Source organism: Gorilla gorilla, chromosome 11 (genome assembly GCF_029281585.2).
Source record: "Gorilla gorilla gorilla isolate KB3781 chromosome 11, NHGRI_mGorGor1-v2.1_pri, whole genome shotgun sequence".
NCBI lineage: Eukaryota > Metazoa > Chordata > Mammalia > Primates > Hominidae > Gorilla > Gorilla gorilla.
In genome coordinates, this window is record NC_073235.2 from 71,629,473 (window position 1) to 71,642,742 (window position 13,270).

Sequence of the window (13,270 nt, forward strand, 5' to 3'; positions counted from 1 at the left end):
TACGTGTTAATCCTTTCAAAGGCCCAGACACAATCTTGTTCACCTCTGTAACCTCCTCCACTAAAAAAGAAAGAGCAGCCATTTCTATTTAGAATCGTCATTTTCAACCAAGGCTCTTCGCTAAATCACCCAAGGAACTTTTTAAAACACACAAATGGCTGTTCCATTTTCCCTTTACTTCATAAATGATAATAGTCATGGCTTCCATTGATTGAAGGTATATTTTATGCTGGGTGTTGGGTTACACTCCCACACTGGGGTCTCACAACCGAGCCCCCTATTTTACAGAGGCAGCAGCTGAGGCTCAGAGAGATTAATAGTGGGAAGATGGCCCACACCCTATGCTTAAAGGAGCTGGCTGGGAAATTGTCCTCTTGACAAATGACTGTTAGGGGAACACTAGTTATTAGAGAAACAGGAATATGCACCCTTCCTCCCTGCTCTGCCTTAGCTATGGACAGCATTCAAGGACTGGCTATACTGGTGGTTACCTGCGACTCTGATAACTTCTCATTTCTGGAGAGTTATTTGTTTCCTATAACTTATCCCAGAATACCATGGACACACAAAAAAATGAATGCAGAGGCTTGATTTTCAATCAAATTGCTCTGGATTCAATTCCAAGAAGGAGTGGTACAGAACTGGTGTGACTAAGAGCACTCAAAGCCTCAAGCTTTTTACACAGCAAAATACAACTGATTCATGACTGGGGCTTATGAAGCACACAGAAAACATCTGATAAAATACACATTTATTAGAAATTTTTCAGCAGCATTATTTCCAGTTGTTTATCTAATCAAAGTAATTACAGTCAGCACTCAAAATAGCAACAAATATTTTGAGAACTCTGGAATAAAATAATCAGTAGTATATGTTTCATTCATTCATCCATCCATCCATCCATCCATCCATTCATTCATTGTTTAACAAATGTGCAATATTAGCACAGAGAGTCAGGTATGCTATTTGCTATGGGAAAGTGTATATTCCTGCCATGGTTCCTGTTGTGCAGACTATACCCACTATTTAAGAGAAGAGCTGGAAGCCAGGCACAGTGGCTCACGCCCATAATCCCAACCACTCAGGAGGCTGAGGTGGGAGGATCACTTGAGCCCAGGACTTCAAGATCAGCCTGGGAAATATAGCAAGACTCCATCTCTAAAAAAAAAAAAAAAAAAAAAAAACCAATAAGAATTAAAGAGAAGATCTGGACTGTACAGTACATTCTAATATAAATGTACACATTTAGCCACAGGGCCTAATAAAAAGCCTAATAAGAATGGTTTCCCTTTCTATTCAGGTTCAACTTAGGAAATAAATAGTGATTATAATGATATTTTCATAGAAACAAAAACCCAGTTGAGGCTTTGCTTAACTGGTTTTTTTTTTTTTTTTTTTGCACCTTATTTTATGAAGACACAGATTTGGTTTCAGAAATTCAGCTACTGAGCTCCAACTACTAGGGCAGGTGACCACCTTGAATGTCAGGTGAGGGGAGAAATTGCTCCAGGGTCCATCAAGCAGAAGAGCTCATTTAATTAACCACAAACTCAATGCAGGACACTGGCACTTAATGATATGGGATTTCCTCATAGACATCACAAATAAAAATGTTGCCTTGGCAGCTAGTGAGAGAACACACATGAAACAGAGAGTTCTGGTTAGACAATGCCAACACACAGAAGGGCCAAACTGAATTGCTTTTTCTACCTTCTGTATTATCTGAGGAGTCTACAGTCAAGTCCAGATGTCTATACAACACATAGTGGCCCCTATCAACATAGCCATTAATCAAATTGACATGTAATATTGAACATTAATTAAGTGCTAATGTGTAAAAATGGACCCAAGAGCGGGGCCTGGATTCCTTTCCTAGATAATTTTATAGGAAATATGAGTGGTGCCTCTTCTTTAGACATGGCTAAAGGTCCCCAGTCAATTCCTTTTCTCGTTGGATCATTTACTATAATGATCACCAACCAAATCAGCAGACATCTTTATTAGCAAATTCAGTAACAGGATAATCTTTCCAAAATTTACAAATATACAATATATTTATAGTATTACCTTCAGACAACTTCAGTGCAAAGATATACATATAGTACATTGTGATAATTATTTGTAAAAATATGAGACGGCATAAGTAAAAAAAGACACACAGGATACTTCCAACTATAGGCAAACAGGGAAAAATATATTTTTTCATAAAGTACTGAATGTTAACTTTTTTCATCTGTTTGTAAAAAATATATGTGCAAAAGTGTGTTTCTAATCATTCCCTAAATAGCTGGTATAGCTATACTTCAGAGTCTTCTTTAACAAGATTTGCGGTGTCTTTAAAAGTGTCTTCTGTTGCAGAATAGGTTGGAGTTGGGTCTCTTCTCGAAGGAGGCTTAGGCTTAGCAGGGAGCGAAGGTGATGGAGGTGGGGTCGCAGCAACACTTTCCTTTTGCTCGTTCTCCATCTAAGAACACAACGTAACAGGAATCAGCCATTTATTCCCCCAAGGTCACCATACACGGTTTTTCATAAAGAAGACTATTTGTGGCCACTCTGCTCAGAATAATCCAAGTGTGTGTCCAATTTAACCAAGCAAATAATTTCTAAGAAAAAATGTCTGTGTTAAGAAAAATTGTTAAAAATTACCTGTGCATAGATTGGATTTTCAAAGTTGGTAGTTTGTTTAGCTTTTCGTTTGAAGAGATTCCATTTTGTCACCTAAACGAAAACGGGAAAACAAAAACCTATCAGTAATGGAATTATTTTGTGGGTTTCTTTTCCTCCTGTCTCAATTTTAAAATTTCTTCTTACTGAAGGGTAAAGCAATTTGGGACCTGGGACCATGTGATTCAGCACATATGGTAAATTGTTCAGTTCTTCCTATAGTCCCTGAACAGTAACTGAAACTCTGGGCTCTTTTCATCGAATGGTTTTAAACACTTCTTTGATTTCAAATTTATATATTATAGAATTTGTGCCATAGTATCTACAAGCAAATCACCTGGTTACCTCAGTACAGAGAGAACACATAAAACAGACATGCACAAGATGCATCTGGAGAAAAAGAGATTTCTGGGGCTGCCTGAAAATTGGGTGGAGATGGTGAAGCCAAACTGTAACTCTTATTCCCTAAAGTAACATTCTTTGGTCAACTCAAGAGTATCCCTTCTCCCTTCATCATTCCCTCCTGTATCATAATAATAATAACAAAAACATCTAACATTTATTGAGTGCTTACTATGTGTCAGGAACTATTCTAAGAGTTTTACAAGTTTCTGATTTTTTTTAACAAACCCCAGAGGTAGGTACACTTATCCTATACTTGCTGAGTCACAGCAAGATTATACAACTAAATTGCAGGTAGAAGGGCAGGTAATGATTACTCAGGGGACCCAGAGGCCCATAAACTGGAGAACCCAAAGAGAATCACCCTGGACCATGGTGCGTGGCCCACGCCTTACTGAAAAGTTGCCTGTCGTGCTGACTGCCAGATAAAAACCTGGTGGGAGACAAGGGAACAGACAGCCTACTCTCAACAGGAGCTGAGGGAGCCCACAGGTTTTATGGGGTGTCCCTTACTCTGTGAAAGCAGGGGACCAGCCTGTGGAGGAGTGGGGAACACAGGGCTACAGAAGTAGAAGAGGTCTTCACTTTAACCCACATTCAAGTGAGAACCTCCTTTGTACATAGTGCCCCCAAGGGGAACATGAAGACATTCAGGTCAGAGCCCTGCCTCTGGGCGCTTACAGTTAAGTGGGGCAGGCCAAAGTCTCTTAGATGTCATTGCTTCAAAATGAAACAGCTAACTTGGAGTTAAGCAATTACTAACAAGAAGAAAGGGATGGTGACTTTCATTTTTGTCTCCTTGGGGAGTCCTATGCATATCAATGTAACTTTTGGAAAATGATAGAACTGAATCTTTTTTTTTTTTTTTTTTGAGATGAAGTTTCACTCTGTCGCCTAGGCTGGAGTGCAGTGGCACAGTCTTGGCCCACTACAACCTCTGTCTCCCGGGTTCAAGCGATTCTCCTGCCTCAGCCTCCCGAGTAGCTGGGACTACAGGCATGTGCCACCATGTGCTAATTTTTTTATTTTTAGTAGAGATGGGGTTTCACTATGTTGGCCAGGCTGGTCTTGAACTCCTGACATCATGATCCACCCACCTCGGCCTCCCAAAGAGCTGGGATTACAAGTGTGAGCCACCGTGCCCAGTCCATGTTTTTAATTGTTAGTCTTTCAACATATTTATGGATGAGAGATACATTTGTGAGACTCTGGCATATTCAAATCAACCTAGGTGATCTCACCCAAGTGCCTCTACTGCTTTTAAAGCATGCTGGCTGTTAAGTCATTGCCCAGGAGGGAAGAAATACAGTGAGATCCCTGGACATAATATGGAAGACACATTTTAGAGGGTCTCAGCCTCACTAATGTAAAAAAGTAAGAGGAGGAACCAAGGTATTACAAAGGGGAAGAGAAAGAAAGGACTACAATTGGTGAAGATCTGCTCTCCTTTGAAAGAGCCTGTCAGTTACATTTTGTTTCTGATAAAAGACATGCACGTCAGAGGTTACAGGTTCAATATATTTATTGAATTTCTTCCTGCAGACCAAATAGGGTACCAATTGCAAAGGACCTGCAGGCATGTTTAAGAAGCTCCATCTAGTGGCATTTTTTTTCTTTCAATCTCCAGTATTAAACACCATGCCTGACACATCGAGGGGAATAACGTTAGTTAGATGATTGGTTGGCCAATAATGAAAAGATGGATGATGAATGGAAGAAGAATATGTAAATTAGTGCCATCTAGTGGTAAAGATCTGTAATAGCAGGAGAGCGAAGAAGAGCTTGAAAGAATAAAGATGCATGCTGTAGAGAAATCACGGCACACAGAGAAGGATCTTTCATCTGTATCTTTGACACCGTGAAATCTTTATTCATACTGAGTCAATTTCTCAACTTAAATGTCCCTGGTCTGAAGATACTGGATCCAGAAGTCTATTTGTTCATCTTTGTGACATGTCCTCCCATGTTACAAGGAACATTATTCCCAACTCAATGTTAGAATGTAGCTTTATTTGGTGGAAAGTTTTTCAATCTATGACTTTTTAAAAAATTATATTTATTAACTGTCAACACATCTTGAGATCTTTGAGCCTTCCAGAACCTCCCTTGTTTGCTTAAGGTTAATAACAACCCAGTCATCCCAAAGTTTTTCCAAATCCCACATTATTTCAGGAGTCAGCAACTGTTACCTGAGTTCCATCAGCAGCTGGTGAAGTTGGGTTTGTCTCTGGAACTATCTCAGAAGGGTTTATGGGACTTCCATAATTCTTATTATCCACATTTTCAGATACAGTCACCTGTGGACATGTTAAAGGCTTTTACCCAATTTTGAAAGAATTTAGTAGTAAATAAATTTGCTGTAAAGTTTGTACCAACTCTGGCTGTTTTTGCCATCTTGTTCTCCCACAGACATCATCAGGCACCATTTGTATTGCATGACCCAGTAGGCCAGGACTAAACATCACTCCCACCGCCCCAAAATCAAGAGCAGCAACCACTAAGTCACCTCATACCTTAATCCTGGGAGGCAAATACATCCCTCACTGGTCACACTCTCACTGATTACTAGCAATTTCTACTGTATTCTCTATACCTTCTTATCCCCACTGTTGACCAAATTTTTGCATAATCATACTCTAGTTATATACTGGAAGCCAAATCCTAGAAGAACAGCAAGAATAATTTCCCAACCTCACTGATGAACTGAGAATCCTATCTTTGGATCTTAATAATTTCTTTGAATATTAATAAATCCTATCTTCGGAAATTAAGATGTCACAGTACTACTAAAAAGAGGTTGAATTTTTGAAAAGATGAGAATGATAGAATTAATAATCTTCTACGCATTTTTCTATAACATTCATACAATTCCAAGGTTCCCTTTTAAAACCAAATTACCATGAATACATAATAAACTACAAGGTAGACAATTCACTCCTTTTCCTATATTTTCACATTCATTACTTGTTTATTCTGAAACTTGGATATGCATTTGTATACATGGCCTCATTTTATTTTAAGTGAAGATGTCAAATGAAATGTCGTATCTCTTTTATCATGTGATTAAAGTTTTCATATCTGTTTATCAGAGGATCAGGGAAAATGCTTTCAAGATTTAAACATTTCCGATCTTAAAATCACAAAATATTTGTAAAATAAACATTTCTAGTTTCTGTATTAAAATGTGCCATATCTCGAGTTCAAAAGGAGCATAGGTGTTAACAATGACAGTTATTCATTGTCACTAAGGCCATAGTTGTTGTGACAAAGGAGATACATGTTCGCAGTTGACAGGCAGTAAAAGTGGTGCTGGGGCTATTGATGCAGACCTTATGTAAAGTTATTCCCTTCACCTATATTCCTATTTCATCTCCCAGCTCTTCTTAAAGATGACTGACTGAATCTCAAACATGCTTTCTTTACTATCCCTTTGCACCCTTTATCCCAGCCTCTCTTCACTTTCACTTAGACTGAACCTGACACCCATCAGGCTCAGCAAATTACCTGGGCTGTACTGCTGCAAAGCTTCACAGACAGCCCCGATTACTTCAGTCAAGCCCAAAATTCATCCTCATCTGTTACCTATTTTGGCATAATTCTCATAAAAACACACGTGCTCTCCCTGCTGATCACGTCTGACTAATCTCCCAAACCTCAATCCCTTCTACAAAACAACAACTCCTTTCCTTCCTAGGCATGGTTAGTGCAGTCAGAATTCTTACACAAGAGCCGGGACCGTGCCCTGTAGCCTTTCTGTCCAAACAACTTGACCTTACTGTTTTAGCCTAGCCCTCATGTCTGCATGCAGCGCTGCCACTGCTTTAATACTTTTAGAGGCCCTCAAAATCACAAACTATGCTCAACTCACTCTCTACAGTTCTCATAACTTCCAAAATCTATTTTCTTTCTCCCACCTGACGCATATACTTTCTGTTCCCCAGCTGCTTCAGCTGTACTCACTCTTTGTTGAGTCTCCCACAATTACCATTGTTTCTGGCCCAGACTTCAATCCGGCCTCCCACATTATTCCGGATACCACACCTGACCCCCATGACTGTATCTCTCTGATCCACCTGACATTCACCCCATTTCCCCATATTTCCTTTTTTCCTGTTCCTCACCCTGAACACACTTGGTTTACTGATAGCAGTTCCACCAGGCCTAATCACCACTCACCAGCAAAGGCAGGCTATGCTATAGTATCTTCCACATCTATCATTGAGGCTACCGCTCTGCCCCACTCCACTACCTCTCAGCAAGCCGAACTTATTGCCTTAAGTCAAACCCTCACTCTTGCAAAGGGACTACACGTCAGTATTTATACTGACTCTATATATGCCTTCCATATCCTGCACCACCATGCAAGAGGTTTCCTCACTACACAAGGGTCCTCTATCATTAATGCGTCTTTAATAAAAACGCTTCTCAAAGCTGCTTTACTTCCAGAGGAAGCTGGAGTCATTCACTGCAAGGGCCATCAAAAAGGCATCAGATCCCATCGCTCAGGACAGTGCTTATGCTGATAAATTAGCTAAAAAAGCAGCTAGCGTTCCAACTTCTGTCCCTCACAGTCAGTTTTTCTCCTTCACATTAGTCACTCCCACCTAGTCCCCCGCTGAAACTTTCACCTATCAATCTCTTCCCACACAAGGCAAATGGTTCTTAGACCAAGGAAAATATCTCCTTCCAGCCTCACAGGCCCATTCTATTCTGTCATCATTTCATAACTTCTTCCATGTAGGTTACAAGCCGCTAGCCCGTCTCTTAGAACCTCTCATTTCCTTTCCATTGTGGAAATCTATCCTCAAGGAAATCACTTCTCAGTGTTCCATCTGCTATTCTACTACTCCTCAGGAATTTCTCAGGCCCCCTCCCTTCCCTACACCTCAAGCTCGGGGTTTTTCCCCCTCCCAGGACTGGCAAATTGACTTTACTCACATGCCTCAAGTCAGGAAACTAAAATACCTCTTGGTCTGGGTAGACACTTTCACAGGATAGGAAGAGGCCTTTCCCACAGGGTCTGAGAAGTCCACTGCGGTCATTTCTTCCCTTCTGTCAGACATAATTCCTCGGTTTGGCCTTCCCACCTCTATACAGTCCGACAGTGGACAGGCCTTTACTTGTCAAATCACCCAAGCAGTTTCTCAGGCTGTTGGTATTCAGTGGAGAACCTTCATACCCCTTACAGTCCTCAATCTTCAAGAAAGGTAGAATGGACTAATGGTCTTTTAAAAACACACCTCACCAAGCTCAGCCACCAACTTAAAAAGGACTGGACAGTACTTTTACCACTTGCCCTTCTCAGAATTCAGGCCTGTCCTCAGAATGCTACAGGGTACAGCTCATTTAAGCTCCTGTATAGACGCTCCTTTTTATTAAGCCCCAGTCTCATTCCAGACACCAGACCAACTTGGACTGCACCTCAAAAAACTTGTCATCCCTACTATCTTCTGTCCAGTCATACTCCTATTCACCGTTCTCAACTACTCATACATGCCCTGCTCTTGTTTACACCACCAGTTTACACTGTTTCTCCAAGCCATCACAGCTGATATCTCCTGGTGCTATCCCCAAACCGCCACTCTTAACTCCCTCTTAAAGTAAATAAATAATCTTTGCTGGCAGGGCTATGCTGAATCTCCTTGGGCACTCTCTAATTAGATGTCCTGGGTCCTCCCAATTCTTAGTCCTTTAATACCTGTTTTTCTCCTTCTCTTATTCCATTTAGTTTTTCAATTCATACAAAACCATATCCAGGCCATCACCAATAATTCCACACGACAAATGTTTCTTCTAACAACCCCACAATATCACCCCTTACCACAAAATCTTCCTTCAGCTTAATCTCTCCCACTCTAGGTTCCCACGCCGCCCCTAATCCTGCTTGAGCAGCCCTGAGAAACATTGCGCATTATCTCTCCATGCCACCCCCCACCAAAATTTTTTTCTTTGCCCCAACACTTCAATACTATTTTATGTTATTTTTCTTATTAATATAAGAAGGCAGGAATGTCAGGCCTCTGAGCCCAAGCCAAGCCATCGCATCCCCTGTGACCTGCATGTATACACCCAGATGGCCTGAAGTAACTGAAGAATCACAAAAGAAGTGAAAATAGCCTGTTCCTGCCTTAACTGATGACATTCCACCACAAAAGAAGTGAAAATGGCCGGTCCTTGCCTTAACTGATGACATTACCTTGTGAAATTCCTTTTCCTGGCTCATCTGGCTCAAAAACTCCCCCCCACTGAGCACCTTGTGACCCCCACTCTTGCCCACCAGAGAACAACCCCCCTTTGATTGTAATTTTCCTTTACCTACCCAAATCTTATAAAACGGCCCCACCCCTATCTCCCTTCGCTGACTCTCTTTTCGGACTCAGCCCGCCTGCACCCAGGTGAAATAAATAGCCTTGTTGCTCACACACACACAAAAAGATGACCGAGCAACAAGGCTGCAACAAGGAAATTTAGATATCTGCCCATCAACTCTAGAGACCTTTGTACTTTTCAGAAAAGTATGGCAACAGCAAGCATAAGAGGTCCCTCTCCCTTTAATCCACCTCAAACCACATGCTTGGGATAGCAGCAAGAACCAGAGAGTGGGCCCAGTCCCCAAATTCCTGTATAATGACCTGACAATTCTCCACTCATTCATTTCACAAGTATTTGTAGAGAAGCTGTGGTGCTTCAGGCACTGTGTTTCCCAGGCCCCTGAAGGGACTCAGACCTCTCTTGCTCTGACACCACTCAAAATGAAAGGTTCTTGGTCAGCAGCCCCGGCATGGCTGCCAAACCTCCACCACTGTGCAACAGAACAGGATTCTGATTGTTTTCAGGTCTTATGTCCTTGGGTTGGTCCTGTTCCTGCAGATAGGGCAGCTGCAGCATGGACCACTCACTATGCTTCCTTCCCTTTGGAGGGAAGGTTAGGAAAATCCTAAGACATGACTCAATTGATTAAGATCCAGCGACAGCAGTAACTGAAAGAAAAGACTGCATGGTTTCTCACCTGGATTGGCTGAACCACTTTGACAGCACTGTCTCTGGCTGAGTACATTGGGTTTTCAAATATTATGGGCTGCTTCCCCATTTCCATGACAAAGTCTTCACTCTGATGGCAGAGACAGAAAGAGAGAGAGAGAGAGACAGAAACAGAGAGAGAGAGAGAGACAGAAACAGAGAGAGAGATTATGCCATACTAATCTGGTTCACACACAAAGAAAGGTGCCTTCCTCACACCTGGAGGTACGCTAGGTGCTATGTCAAAAGTTACCCAAAAGAGAACTTACAAAAAAAAAAAAAAAGGCAGCAAAACACAAGACCTCCATATGGCAAATTATTATGCAAAGTAACATAACATGCACTAATTTACCAACTCAAGGAAATGGTAACATTCTTCTTATATCCAAATTCTCTTAAATAACTCACTTGGGAATTGGGTCTGGGCAACAGAGAAAAGGATAATGGTGGAAGAAGAAAAGAAGAATAAGGAGAGAGGGGAAGGAAAAAGAATGGATAATATAATATTCTCAGGGAAGGAAAACAATGAAAGATTTGAGGGAGAGACAAAATTCTGAAAGTGGTTTCCCAATACTGATTACAGAAAGCCCCCTCAGTGCCAAGACTGTGGCAGCCCCCTCATAAAGTACTTCATTTGGTCCTCCCAGGAGGTATTATTGTACCTATTTTACAAATAGGGACAATGAGGGTCAGAGATATCAAGCTCCATGTCTATTGTCACATACTTAGTAGGTGGCAGAGCCGTGGTCTGGACCAACGCCAACTCTAAAATCCCTGTTTATTTCATCACTATACATTGGCAGAAAAATATATGACACTAGGAAAAATATAGTTCCCTACTCCTTTTATACATATAAAAGTCATCAAATAAAAACAAAATATCATGTCCTCCCCACACACCACCCTCAAAAAAACCAGAAAGCTCTTCAATATTCAAGTTAAACTTCAAACTGTTCATGATTGCAATTCAACAGCGTGGCTTAGAGCAGGGGTAAATTCCAATTTTATTACCAATGTTTTTAGACACCTTTCAGCAACAAACCTAATGTTTCCTAACTTGTGTAGTGCAGACTTTATTCTGAGAGGCCTAATACTGAATTTCAGTCTTCTCTAGGTGAATTTTGTTCTTTATAAAAAGTATTTATTCTATAAATGACAACCTTCAAATAATCATTTTGAAACCATACTCACCATTGCCATTGACCTGTCAATAGCAGTCTCAGGTCCAAAACCAGACACTCCAATATCCATGTTAAGATCTGCCCCTGATCTGAAGGTCACCCCATTCCCATTTTCAGAGGGCTTGACAAGACTGCTTAAGCTGGAAAGAAGTAACCAAAACAGTGTCGTTATTTAAAACAACAACAACAAAAACAACAAATACAACCTTTCACAATAGTGCCCTCTCCTCCACATTGCCAAATCTTCCTCAAATGTAATGCTCAATTCCCACTCTAAATTTACACTGTCAAATATGGTAGTAAGTTCCCTTAGCTACCTGGAAACGTTAACGCACATTCCTGAACCATGAGATCTAAAAGAAAAAGAGTCCAGCACATAGAAGGATAAAGCCTGGGCCATCACACAGCTGCCTTTTCACTCCTCTCTGACCTGAACACCTACCAGTAGGCACAACCATTTGGACTACAAAACACAGCTTGTCACTCAGGCTTTAGAGAAGCACTTGACTAAGAAGTTGGGATTTGAAGTGACTGCTTTACATCCTCACTACTTTTTGTTTCTGTGGAATAGGTGAACTGCGTATTGTGCTTTTTTAACTTAGAAAGAAAACTAAGTCCTTCACATGGCTTCATACGAATTTCTTAGGCTTCAAACATCAACGTTCCCCATAATGAAACTGACCTTGGCAGCTTGGGCAGAGCAGGCAAAAGGGAGCCGGTTCTTCTATAGTGGAAGAATCCTGCAATTGCCAGAGCTCCAATTATGACGATCAAGAGGATTGTCAACAGCACAGCTACTGCAGCTATAGAAGAAGACAGCAGAGAGCACATCAACACACGGGAGCCCGCAATCCTGGCAGAAACTGGGGGCTAGAACCACTCCTTCAAAGACTGGGTTAAGTAGAAAAGCTGTGACAGCATTCAATGTAGGGGCCATGAGTAATTTCCAAGTTGCTCACATTCTTAAAACTTACTTGTTCCTGGAGAGATGCCTTTTGAAAATGCCATTTCACAATATTTTCCGGTGTAGCCGCTAGGACACCTGAAAGGAAAAAGCAAATCATTCACTAGCTGTTATGTTCTTAGGCTTCTACTGCATTTTTCTGAGCACATCCTGAAGTAGAGAGAGCTTTGATTGCATAAATTACATGTTGAACAGAGTGTATCCTGCATGACTTTTGTTTATTCTGCCAAGAGAAGACAAGCAGAAAGAACAGTGCTCTGATTTTAGAAATGCACTTTTAATGGAGTAGCTGTGGCACTGATGGGGTGAGTCTGGCCACGAAAACCTGTTGGTGTCTAATCTATGCAATGCTTCCTTAGAGAGTACAAATGGAAACCATGGTTATGTTTCTTTCTTTTATATGCTTTCATTAAATGCTTTTTAAAGACATCTATTTATCTTGCTCCATGTTAGAGTTTTCTCAACACAGTCTTCTTCTTTCCGAATCCATCCCAGTCTTTCTGCTCATCACGAGTGCCTTGTACTAAAGCAGCCCTGCAGACAGCTCTTCTCCCACAGCCCTGCTGTAATCAACAATACCAGGTGAGTAGGAAAATGCTGCTGCCAATTCTCTAACTCCTTGCTCCCCAAAGTGTGGCCCAAGACCCTGTGGCCTCACCTAGAGCTTGTTAGAAATGCAGAATCTCTGTGCGTGAGAATGGGCACTTGAACCAGATCTCCACGGGATTCTTATGCACATTCTAGTTAAAGAAGCACTGCCTCAGTTCTCTGTAGACTCCCTCAAGGGAAGGCAAGCTGGTTAAAATGTAAGAATTAGTGAACTGGTGAGGTTCCTGTATTTGTTTTCCTGGCTACTTTAAGGTCTCAAATTTCCCCAGAAGAGGCAAGGCCTATAGCTGGGACCTCAACATTCAGACTTACTTGCATTTGGGGAAGTCAGTCTCATCAAAATAGCAATTTCCTCCGTGCATGCACCTGCATGGGGGGGGCAGGTTGATAGGCAGTTCGATGGCTGCAGGAAGGGAAAGCCATGCAGGTG

General features: G+C 41.3%; 1 protein-coding gene across 2 annotated transcripts in view; it reads right to left on the minus strand.

Annotated features, from left to right (window-relative positions):
* Positions 1 to 734: 734 nt before the first annotated feature.
* Positions 735 to 13,270, minus strand: part of LRP2 (LDL receptor related protein 2) — a 225,542-nt gene continuing 213,006 nt past the window's right edge. For both annotated transcript variants that reach the window (XM_031008678.3, XM_055379127.2), the window contains 8 exons: positions 13,153 to 13,243; positions 12,242 to 12,309; positions 11,950 to 12,070; positions 11,278 to 11,407; positions 10,076 to 10,177; positions 5,256 to 5,363; positions 2,647 to 2,718; positions 735 to 2,464 (listed from right to left, as the gene is read on the minus strand). In XM_031008678.3, coding sequence (XP_030864538.2) covers positions 2,297 to 2,464; positions 2,647 to 2,718; positions 5,256 to 5,363; positions 10,076 to 10,177; positions 11,278 to 11,407; positions 11,950 to 12,070; positions 12,242 to 12,309; positions 13,153 to 13,243 — 860 coding nt within the window. In that variant the 3' untranslated portion in view covers positions 735 to 2,296. The remainder of the gene's footprint in view (positions 2,465 to 2,646; positions 2,719 to 5,255; positions 5,364 to 10,075; positions 10,178 to 11,277; positions 11,408 to 11,949; positions 12,071 to 12,241; positions 12,310 to 13,152; positions 13,244 to 13,270) is intronic.